The 11,593-nt window shown below is 45.9% G+C and overlaps 2 protein-coding genes across 3 annotated transcripts in view; one reads left to right on the top strand and one right to left on the bottom strand.

The window, feature by feature from the left end:
• Positions 1 to 76: 76 nt before the first annotated feature.
• Positions 77 to 10,665, top strand: BCCIP (BRCA2 and CDKN1A interacting protein). Its single transcript, XM_010952706.3, has 7 exons — positions 77 to 261; positions 3,613 to 3,687; positions 4,395 to 4,475; positions 6,263 to 6,352; positions 7,112 to 7,299; positions 8,782 to 8,956; positions 10,217 to 10,665. Exons 1-7 carry the CDS (start codon positions 115 to 117, stop codon positions 10,385 to 10,387), a joined length of 927 nt encoding a protein of 308 aa, XP_010951008.2. The 5' UTR covers positions 77 to 114; the 3' UTR covers positions 10,388 to 10,665.
• Positions 10,449 to 11,593, bottom strand: part of DHX32 (DEAH-box helicase 32 (putative)) — a 35,783-nt gene continuing 34,638 nt past the window's right edge. For both annotated transcript variants that reach the window (XM_074373407.1, XM_074373408.1), the window contains one exon: positions 10,449 to 10,988. In XM_074373407.1, coding sequence (XP_074229508.1) covers positions 10,817 to 10,988 — 172 coding nt within the window. In that variant the 3' untranslated portion in view covers positions 10,449 to 10,816. The remainder of the gene's footprint in view (positions 10,989 to 11,593) is intronic.

Here is an 11,593-nt window from a genome sequence, read left to right as displayed (position 1 = left end):
GTCGACTCCGACCGATGGCCGAGGTTCGTTGTGATCTCCCACCCCCTCGGCTTGTGTGGGTGGGCCCGAAGGGGCGGAGCGTGGAAGTTGCGCAGGCGCACTGAGGCCGGCAACATGGCGTCCAGGCCTAAGCGGCGCGCCGTGGGTGCGGGCGTTCAGGCTACGCACGACGAGGAAGAGGATGATGAAGTCGAGGATGAGGACGAAGACGATGAAGACAGTGACGAAGAAGAGGATGAAGACGACGAGATCGTCAACGAGGTGAGACGCACAGGCGACCCTGGTTTGGTTTGTAGCTGGGAAAAAACTTTCTGGCACCCAGAGCCATGTGAATGTGTGAGCTGCTTGGAGTGCGGCCTTCCCCGTGCCTGGGGGTCCTGAAGTGGAAACCGGAGATGAGAAAAGGGTCTCACTTGAGGTTCTATTTCGGTCTTTTCCGCACTGCAGCCAGAGAAGTTATTTGCAAAAGTCCTACCCCGGCCTGGTGGGCCCGGTCCTCTTCCTCACCACCTTCCCCAGTGGCTTCCTTTAGTTCTCAGGCTAAAGTCCCAAATCCTTCGAGGCCGGTAAGGGCCTGCCGAGTTCATCCGCCGCGCACCTCGGCAGCCACTCCTGGTTCGTGGTGCCTCCTTCTCTGACGGCGGCCTTCTGTCCGTTTTCTCCGAGGCAAGCCTCCTGTTTCTCCGCGCTGCTTCCCTGCGGTGTTTCCCCTTCCTTGTTCAGATCTCAACGGAGCTGTCCTTTCTGCCCCTCAAACCAAGTTCTGGTAATATTTTTTTCATAGAACTGGATTCTTTTCTTCAGAGTAGTTCCTACCGTAGAGCCTGGCACTATGGGTACTTAATATTTGTTGAATGAATATTTAGGACTGAATGCTCTCTAACACCAAAGACACAGGTATCCTAAACTTAGCACGTCCAAAGCAGAATTTGTCACTAATTCCCCTGCTCCTAATCTTTGTCATTTCTGTATATGGTCCCCCAATTCACCAGCTGCTCAAATCCAAAACCTGAAAGTTTAATTTAATTCCTTCCCTTTCCTCATCCCACGTCAGTAAATCCTGTTAGCTTTACCTTCAGTATCCAGACATTCCTCGTCAGTGTGAATGAAGAATATTGCCTGCCGTATTAGTAAACAAAAGATGTTGTGGCCATCAAACCATCACGATGCAGCCGCCCTGATGTTGAGCCCTGCGGGAACTCTGGATGGAGACAAATGTGTTGCTGGCTGCAAAGCCCTCAGCCACTGCAGCCACCCCCAGCAGTGCATGCTGAGGAGACTCTGGATGGGAAAAGAACAGGACACTGATTAAGATGATTAAGGTGCACATCAAAGGAATGATTTCAATGAGCCCAGACTCTTGCATCTTTCCATACATAGAAAAGTGCTAAATTGCCTACCTTGAGGTGTCTGGGTTTCTTTCATTTACAGTAATCTTTTGATGTTCTGGCTACCTGATCTTTGTTGCAAAAACTCCTGTATATCCTGGCTCCTCCTTTACCTCTTCAGAGCATTCTCTCAGAGTGATCTGAGAGGCTGCCTCCTAGGCTTGAAGTCCTCAGAATGTCCGCTGAATAAAACATAATTCTCAACTTTTAGGTTGTGCATTTTTTTCAGTGACATCAGTGATTCTGCAAAAATCATTAGTCCACACTTCTACCATCTCTTGGCTGGACTTCTGGAGTAACGTTCATCTGGCATGCCTTTTTCCATTCTTGTTCCCCTACAATCTCTATTCCACCTGCAGCAGAGAGATCATTTAAAAATGTAGGTCTGTTCTTACTTCCCTGCTCTGAGCACTCCAGTGGCTTTGCATTTCATTTATAAGAAAATCCAAAGTCCTCATGGTTATTGGATAGAAAGACAGCTAATATGGCAGGATCAGAATAAGCAAGGGACAGTGATGGGGGAATCAAGTCAGTGGTAAACATGGAGTTGGAGAAGTGTGGATGCAGGATTAGGGCTGAGATTTAAAAGAGCTGGTTTTCTTTCTGTTTCTCCTCCACATAGCAGATAATTGAAAAAATGCCACCAGCAAGCAGGCTAGGGGCTAAGTGTACTTGGTGTTGATTTGTAATCACCTGGGGGTGAGTGGCAGAGCTGTTCCACAGAGAAGGCTTTCTCCCTGAAACCACATAGGTGGGGAGCCCATCCCCAGGGAAGGGGGTACTGAGCAGATATTCCATTCGGTGTCTACTGCAATGGTGGTGCTGTGGGACCTGGGACAGAGGTCTGAGGCTTCTATCTAGGCAAGAAAGAGAGACTAGGAGAGCTTTATTTACAGAATTTCTTTATTTTTAAGAAATACTTCAAGACCTGAATAGTGACAAAGTGTTATTTGGTTTTGTTTGGAACACCCCACCCTACTCTCTACCCCCCAGGTTTTGCTGCTCACACAATCTGGCTGAGCCTCCTTAAGACAGTCAGGATTTGAGTCTGTAAGCTGTCTTTGATATCCAGGCCCTGGCAAGTTTAATAGCCAAGAGAGGGCTTAAATATATGCACTGCCAGGATGGTAAGGCACAAGTAGGTCTGGTTTTCCTCTGTGGCCTCCTTCAGCTAAGATGCAGGTCCCAGAACCTGCAGAACTTGAAGTCTGTGTAAATACAGTATCTCAACCAAGTTCGGTGTCGCTTATCAAGGTGTGATTTAGGATCCTCAAGGACTGAGCTGATTTAACACTTAAAAGCATTTAGGGGTTTGTTTTTGGCATGAAGTGACCCTTTCATTTTCTTACGGGGTATTTCAGTGGCCTTGCATCTTAGGGTCTGTTATTGTTGCTTTACAGAGATAGATCAGGGCGCCCTGCAGCACGCACCTCCTTTGAGTTACTTGTACTCACCACATTTCCTCCTGCCTCAGGGCCTTGGTACGTGCTGCTCCCTGTGCCAGGAACTCTCTTTACTAGTCCTCAGTTCCCAGCTCAAGTGCTGCTTCTCTAAGGGAAGCATTTCCCGAATTTCCGACCTCCTATTTTTTTAGGCTGTTACAGCACCATTCACCTGTGTTTGTTACCATGTATAGTTGTAACTTTATTTCCATGAATATTTATTTCCTTAATGTCTGTATTCCCACCTAAGGGCATCATCATTAATGCCTGCTTTGCTCCCCTTTTCACCTCGAGTGCCTGGCACAGTGCTTGTACGGAGGGAGTGCTGGCCCAGTGAATGAAGCCTCATATCCAGGGGCTGAATCGAGCTCTCGGCCGTGCCAGGGACTTTTCAAGTTATTTTGTTCTTTGCTGACTCTTACTGCAGTCAGGTAAATAACAATTTCTCCTTTGCTTTATCCAGAACAGACTTTCTCAACATGAAAACTAGGTCAGTCTGAGTGTTTTGTTCTCAGGCTTTTGGGTCAAAGAGGAGATGGTGTGAAGGTGCTTTGTTATCTGTGCAGATGGCGGTCTTGGCTTTGTTAACTTATTTTGAATCCTAGACAGTTACAGTTCTTTAGATAACACTTTCTTCTTCTTGTCCTTTTTCTGGCCTGTTCTGTAGCTATAGAGCCAGAAAGAATGGAGGTAGAGGGAAAGGAAAAATCTGCAAATGGAAGATAATGCCTGACTATCTTGGTGAGTTACATCTGATGACCTGTTTTGTGTGTCATTTACAGGAAGTGAATATTGAGTTTGAAGCTCATTCCATCTCAGATAATGACTACGACGGGATTAAGAAACTGCTGCAGCAGGTATTGTCTTTGACTCATTACACATGAATTTGCTCTTCTGAGAACTTCCAGGCTGTTCGACATAAGTTCTGTCAAATTTCATTTTTTCTGTTTTAGAGCTCCCATTTCTACCCTCTCCATCTTGCCTGGAAGGAGGAATGGGTTCTCTCCTTTTCCTGGGAGACTCCCCTGTTTGTGCCTCTGCTCCTAGACCTCTTCCTCTGACTGACATTTAAGTATTCTGTGTTCTCTCATACCCTCCCTTTCATCTTTTAATTACTAGAGCTACTCTTCTGTTTTTCTCTAACTCATACCCAGACCTGGTGGGGTAGAGGGACTGTCACATCACAGCCTGTCTCTGACTGCACCGTCTGGTGCCCAGAATCTGTGCCTGCGGCTTCTGCTTGTTCCTTTATGCTGTACAGGGGGGCTTTGGTTCTCTGCCCTTCTTTCCAGCCTCCGGTTTCCTGGTCACCACATTCTTTGGCCTTTTGTCCATCCTCCTCCCCAGCACCTCCTGTATGACCTCCCACTGCCTTTTCTCAAATTTCAGTGCCTTTACTTCTTTGACTCTCCTGGGCTTTTTCTTTCCTCTTGGGATTGCTTTTCTGAGTCACCTTTCTGGTCAAATCATTGAAATTTCATTATTATTTGAATATGGAAATTAGAACTTTCATTAGAAATCATGCTTTAGTTTTAATTTAAAATAATTTTTTTTCTCCTCTTAGCTTTTCCTGAAAGCTCCCGTGAACACTGCAGAACTAACAGATCTCCTAATTCAGCAGAACCACATTGGGAGTGTGATTAAGGTAAGCAGGACAGTTGTGTTTGTTCTGATTAAATTAGTTTTTTATCCTAAGTTCTGCCTGATTTATAGCAAGCAGGCCAGAAATTCAACTTGGAAAGTATTGCTGGTTAGGAGGCCATTGCAGCAGGTCAGGGTTATTAATGCAGTCATCCGGGTAGTCGTGCTAGGTGGGGAGAGAAGTGGGCTGGTCCCCAGGACGTGTGGGAGATGAGACATGGTGGGGCTTAATGGGCGATTGGGTCTGAGAGTTGGGGGAAAAGGAGTCACAGTGACTCTCACGTGTCTGCTGGAGAACCAAGACAGCAAACGTGCAGGATGATGAGGTTGGGAGGGGAACATTTTGGATTTGATCTTCCTGTGACATGTGCAGGTGAGATACTGAGCAGCAGCTGGAGACTGGGGCGTTGAGATTCCCAGGGAGGGCGGGGACAGACGCTGGGGACCAGCCTTGCTTGGATGAGTGAGGCAAGCAGCAGAGCCTGCCGGGGGTACTCAGGAGTGACAGGAGAGGGAGAAGAGAAAGCCTTGAGTGGCGTCACCCAGAGCAGGGGGGTGGCCTTTGGAGGAGGAGGGGGCAGGACTGGGGTGAATCCTGCCTCAGCCACTTATCCTCCACTGGCTTTTTCCGTTCCTTGCGGCTGCCTGCGTCTCGGTCTTAGAACAGCAGCGGTCATCTGTTTGGCTCGTGACTCTCCAGCGTGGTCACAGCTCAGTGAGGACAGCTCTTACTTGCTCCAGGTCACGTTAGCCAGGGAGGCTCATTGCGGGCCTGGAGGATTTTCTGGCCAAACGGCTCACTCCCATGCAGGGCAGGTTAGTGCCGGCTCTCCATTGGGAGGTGGCTGGGACTGTGGGCCCAGGCCTCAGTCCCTCTCTGGCGTGGGCCTCTCTACCCGAAAGACATCTTGTGGTACAGTGTCATTCCCACCATTCACTTGATCAGCAGACACGAAGGTCTATGCAGGTTAATGGGGAGGGCGCATAGACGCCACCCCTCTCAGTGGGAGGAGTGTCCAGGTCACTTTGTTAGAAGAGAATGTGGGATAGGAGATATATCGATGAGGCCATCTGCGGAAGATACAGTCTGCCACCATGGCCTTAATGTGCCTCCATGTGCGTCTCTGATGCTGAGGGTGGTCCTGATACCTACTTTGTAGAGCAGTAGGTGAACGAGATGAGTTGCCGAGTGTAAAGTGCTTTGAACAGTGTTGGCACGTGGCACGTGCTCTGTAACAGATGTGAGCCCTGGCTCATCAGTGTCTTGAGGCCGGGTGGGTACCGATGAGAAGCAGTCACTGCAATTCCTCGTTTCCTTTCTTGCCCCCTGTTTCTTCTCTCCTGCCCATGTGGTAGGATGAGAGGCACACCAGCACCGTTCACCCTCATTGGGGGTCCTGCGTGGCCAGGGCTCTGGAGGCGTGGATTCTAGGTGGTGGGGGCCCACAGAGAAACAAGCATGGCTGGCTCCAGCCAAGTCACTTAGGACATAGACTCAAATGCTTTATTTCATGAGATTTTACCTGTTCTGGATTTATAGTACTTTGAGAAAAATGTCTTAAGAATCTAAGTAAAAAGAAGTTTACAGCAGAAAGAGATCATCCAGAGTGTAGAAAGGACAGAATCAAAGGAGGTAAAGTGACATGAGCATGACCACACAGTGTTAGTCTGCGATGCCTTTCTAAGGTTTGTGTTGGAAAAGTGAAAAGATAAATGAGGCCCAGATACCAAGACTTGGTGTTACACTTCTTCCCAACCAAATACAACTTTTTTTTTCTTCTTAAAATATAGCAAACGGATGTTTCCGAAGACAGCGATGATGATGTGGATGAAGATGAGATTTTTGGCTTCATAAGTCTTTTGAATTTAACTGAAAGAAAGGTTGGTTTCACTGGGTGGCATTGGAATGGTTATTCCTTAGGCTCAAACCTAAAGAATTAATTTTATGAAATGCATGATGAAACTGCCCTTAAAAATCAGACAGTGATATTAACCACAAGGACATGTGCTCTTGTGAAATCTTACTGTGATCCTCTTTTCAGTATGAAGGGTTTTTTTTTTCTGACTAATCTGCACCCAGCTAAAGTCATTTACTGCCTGTGGTGTAAAGAATCACCGTTGACCTTCCAGGAGCTGTGTCTGATGTGGTGCTGACCCGGGGGCTGTTGTGCCCCCTCTGCAGCTCTCTTCTTTGATTCTGAGTCTTCATTGCTCCCTGAAGTTGAGGTGCACATTTGTTTGTGTGCTCATTCATTTCTTTTTATTGAATCATTGATCAGTTCTCGTAAAAAGTAAGAACCAGTTGCTTACCCTCCTTAGAATAAGATGCAGGCTACACTTTATCTTAATTTTTAAGTGAACTTTGCAGTAATTTTTGTCTTTATGAGATGAACTAGAATTTCCATCCAGTGTGTCTGAGTGTTAGAGTAACCTTGTACCACTGATTATGGGCTGGTAAACACCAGGCAGAGTTACTTTTGCAAAAATACTTAAGCAGTCAACCCTGAAGACATAGGTTTTAAAGGTCATGGCAAAAAACTCCCCTTACCTGTTAAGATAAACAGTGATAGCTCTCACCTTCGGGTTTTCTCCTGTAAGTGACAGCCTGTAATAAAAAGCGAGCCTTCTCTTTGTTTCTAGGGTACCCCATGTGCTGAACAAGTTAAAGAGTTGATTCTCCGCCTCTGTGAGAAGAACTGTGAAAAGAGCTTGGTTGAACAGCTGGGCAAGCTTCTCAATGACACCACCAAACCTGTGGGCTTCCTGCTAAGCGAGCGGTTCATTAACGTCCCTCCGCAGGTTGCCCTGCCCATGCACCAGCAGCTTCAGTAAGAGACTTCGGAAAGTGCCCTTGAACAGTAGTTCTTTCCCCAGGTGGATTCAGAAACGTGATTGAAATGGAGTTTGTTGGTATAGAAAGGGTTCTGCTCTTGGTTTAACGAACAGTGTAGTGAGAATGGAAGAACAGCCTGTGAGAGGCATGCATTAGCAGTCATTGGCTTTTAAAGTGTTTTAATTACTAGGACCACTATGATGGTAGTCTTAATAATCTTAAAGATTTAAATGGTGTAAAAATAGATGTTTCATTTAGACTTTTTATTCCCATATGACCAAAGTTTTTCACCCTCTACACAGATAGATTTCTGTAACATGAATAAAATGTTGAATAACTACAACAATAATTACAAAAACAGTAACACTCCTACATTCTGTTGGGACATTTATGACTGATGCAACCATGGTCCTGACACTGCGTCTCTGGCTTCTCAGGGTTTGTTGTTGTTTGGTTTTTTAATGCAGGAGTTTCAAGCTACAGAAATACTCTGGAGTGCACGAAGAGCTAAGAATTGGTATTGCCTGTGCTTTGAGGTTGAGGTAGAGGAGGCCGACGTCGCCAGCAGGCCCCCGGGCTTCACAGGGTCGCGCCTCTCAGAGGTCGCGGCGCCTGGGGTTTTCCTTGAACTAGTTGGTGTGAATGTAACTGGTCTGAAAACCTTTAGGTTTCCCATCTTTTCTTTATAGATTCATTGCTTTTTAGGTTTGTTCTTTCTCTGTCTCCCCCACCTACCCCTCTGCTGCTGGTCAGATTGTCCATCTGGCGCCATAAGTGTGTTGTGTTTTGCTTTGCCGTCTTCCTGGTCGGCTGGAGCTCGTGCTCATTTGGTTTCAGAGGAGGGTGATCTGCTCTCTCCTGATGCTCCATTAAAGGAAGCTGAAGTGGTTTATTCTGAGCTTCTTTACATTTTTATTTAGCTCGATGCACAGGGTTATGTCTAATTTAAAGGAAGAAAAAAGTTAAGGCTTCCTTGCTGTCTTACGGACTGTGGTCAAGTTGAGGGCCTGTTTTGCTGTGCCGTTCGTGCAGTAGGTCAGAAAGGAGTCCCAGACGCTGCTCACTGGAGACCCAGTAGTCACATGTTCTAATGGAACTGGTTCTGGCCACGTGCCTTTGTGTGTTTCAGGTCAGTAAATGTTTTAGAAAATCCAGCTTCTCATGTACTTTTAACCTCAGCGTAGGCAGAGCAGCGATGTTGCGTGAACTTGACATTCATCTGTTGGGAGCTGTGTATCCACAACTCAGAGCATAATCGCAGAGCGTCGTCAGACTGTTAGTTTTAAAAAGCACTGCCATAATCTACAAAGTGCAGCTGGCCACGTAGAGAAAACTCACTGCTTTCCATCTAACATCTCTCTGTTAGCCTGTGTCACAGCAGAGCCCAGTGAAGAGGCCTCATTGGTTTTCTCTGTTCTCTGGATTGTCGGTGGATCTCTCCTGACCCAGCAGGCAAACCTCGTGTGTCTCCTTGTAGGAAAGAATTAGCAGAGGCGCACAAAACCAACAAGCCATGTGGGAGGTGTTGCTTCTACCTTCTGATCAGCAAGACGTTTGTGGAAGCAGGAAAAAGCAATTCCAAAAAGAAATGGAGCAACCAAAAGAAAGCTGAGTTAATGTTTGCAAATGCGGAGGAGGAGTTTTTCTACGAGGTAAGACTCTCCTGTTTTCATCTGCTTGTGTAGATGTCATTTTCTTGATGATAATCAGGATTTATTACTCTCCCACTTCATGTCAAAGTCCTTCAGGTGTGGCCGTTGTGTTTCTAAACCTGTGTCTGCCGCAGCTAAGAGCTAGTCACACTGAGGGTGGGGAGGTCATCGCCGAGCACGCCGACAGCAGTCAGGCGTCAAGCACGTGCTCACCATAGGATGTGTAACTTTCAGGCCACACTGGGAGGTGGACACTAGCCTGGGTTTGCAGATGGGGACACTGAGTCTGAGGGAGATGAGGGCCATCGTCTGGTTGGTGTGGAAGATGGGCTGGACCCTGCCCTCCCAGTGCTGACTCACATGCTGCTCTGTGCCGAGTCCTGGATGTCATCCCACTGGTGGGATTTCTAGCACTTTCTATAAAAGCTTGTGCCGTGAATGGACACCCAAATGCCAGAGAATATACTTTCTTATGCGGCCTTCCTCTCAAACGTGTTACAGAAATCTCTGAGGAAGGATATGTTTTCCTGAATTGGATGATCTCACTCATTACTTTTAAGGCTTCCACTAAAGACTAAAGCATCCTAGTTTCAGCTCTGACCTTGATTTCCAGGAAGTAAATATTTGGAAATTAAAAAAAAAGTATGCCTCAGCACTTCAGGTAGATCATTTCAGGGACGTATTGTGGGTGTTTTAAGACGGCCTGGTCATGCACGTTTACCTGTCAATAGCTTTATGCCAAGGAAGCAGCTGGGACAGTGGGTAAGATCAGCATTTAAAGATGATTCTTCTTATTGTCAGATGCTGTGAGTCTTAACTTCACTTGTGTATCACAAGATTATTTTGAGAATCAGATGAGATTATGAATGAGTGAAATTAGAATTATAAACAGTGTAAAAGTGGGCAGTGGTGTTACTGTTACTTAGCTGCTTGCAAACCTCTTAGAAATGGGACAACTCATTCCATACCCCTCTTGTAGGTTAAAAATCTATTTGGTGAGTGGTTATTTTTTTTAAAGTAGGCAACACATTTATTTTATTGTATTTATTTCTAGTTGAAGTATAGTTGCCTTAGTGTTGTGTTGGGGAGTGTTCTGTAACTTCTGCCTGCCTGTCCATGTAAAGCTTATTTGATTCTATGTTTTACTTCCTTTAGCTGTCACTCTTCCTATACATGCCAAACATGGTATTTTTTGTTCTTGATTAAATTAGTTTTGCTTTTAGATTGTCTGAATTTTAAATTTATGGTTTTTTGGTTTAGAAGGCAATCCTGAAGTTCAACTACTCAGTCCAGGAGGAGAGCGACACGTGTCTGGGAGGCAGATGGTCTTTTGATGATGTACCGATGAAGCCCTTGAGAACTGTGATGCTAATTCCGGGTGACAAAATGAATGAAATCATGGATAAACTGAAAGAACATCTATCTGTCTAACCCATTTCCCATGGACAGTGGTGGGCTTGTTTTGGTAAAATGACCAGAAGACTCAGTGGAGACTTACTGAAAAACTCATGGATTTATTCAGATTAAGGTCCTCTACAAAAAGCAGGGTTCTGTCACCGTGTCCGTGACACATTTACAAAATATCTTTGTTTTTTAAAATTTTGGTCAAATTAAGAATGGTTGATTAAAAACTTTTCCAATAAGAAGAAAAACATGGAGTAGTAATTTAAAGAACTCAATAAAAATTTCTATTTTTAATTTTTAAATAATATACAAAGTGTTATTTTTCAAGACCACCTCGTGTGGGGTATGGCGCCCTCCATCCCGTCGGGTGTCTGCGCGTCACGCCGGTGGGCCGCCGTCAGGCTCCCTCTGGGGGTTTTATTGCACATCAGGTTTTGTGTAGAAGCTTCTGCAGAGTCACTGCACAGTGCATCTTTGCTCAGTAGTTTCAGGGCACTTTTCACACACTGTCTGTTCCTTTTTCATTGTTGAAATGGGTGAAAGATGATCCATTACTTGCTGTAGGATGTCCTTACTTTCACTAGGAGGCAGATTACTGAAATAGTATTGTGGTGCCAGTTGCATAAATCTGTTTAAAACAAGAAATTTTTTTTTTTGGTGAGAGATACCAAACATGACTGGGCACATCCCAGCCCTGGAGAACCTACTGGTAGAATTTGTGATTAATTTGAACTTCTCAGTGTCTTAACTGCCTTTGTAGAATAAATACTCTGTGGTTTTCATGGAACCAGTCCAATTGCGTTTCTAGGATAAGCCGGGTTCTCTAGTGTTAAGCCACACAGCGGAAGTGATACCCACCGCTCTGACCACCAGGGAAACTGGTACTTCTCCCTAAGGCCCATCGCAGTTTGCGAAGGATCAGATCAGATGCTTGGGAGAACCTTGGGTATGCAAGAGAGCGAGTATCTTTGCGTCTTTCTCTTACTAACTAATACGACACCACATCCAGCTGCTGAAGCTGGCACACCTACAGTTACTCTTGGCTCCGGCCTAGAACATCACACTGCCCCAGTGGCAGTGGTACCTTCAGGATGGGGCCGGCATCTGCAACAGCCTCTGAGAGGCTGGTGTCCGTTCTCTGCCGCCGCTACGGCCCTCTCACTTAGCAGCCAGAGTGATCTTTAAAATGTATGGAGAAGAGGTTACCCTTGCTTAAAACGCTCCAGTTGCTCT

This window comes from Camelus bactrianus, chromosome 11 (assembly GCF_048773025.1).
Source record: "Camelus bactrianus isolate YW-2024 breed Bactrian camel chromosome 11, ASM4877302v1, whole genome shotgun sequence".
NCBI lineage: Eukaryota > Metazoa > Chordata > Mammalia > Artiodactyla > Camelidae > Camelus > Camelus bactrianus.
The sequence above is the reverse complement of the archived record's forward strand: the minus strand, read 5'-3'. Positions and strand labels throughout refer to the sequence as shown.

What these genes read in the sequence shown, in the direction of transcription:
- BCCIP (XM_010952706.3), top strand. Translation starts at nt 115, where the DNA reads ATGGCGTCCAGGCCTAAGCGGCGCGCCGTGGGTGCGGGCGTTCAGGCT. An exon ending in ACGACGAGATCGTCAACGAG is followed by an intron (nt 262 to 3,612) that starts GTGAGACGCACA and finishes TGTCATTTACAG; the next exon opens with GAAGTGAATATTGAGTTTGA. An exon ending in TGAATTTAACTGAAAGAAAG is followed by an intron (nt 6,353 to 7,111) that starts GTTGGTTTCACT and finishes CTTTGTTTCTAG; the next exon opens with GGTACCCCATGTGCTGAACA.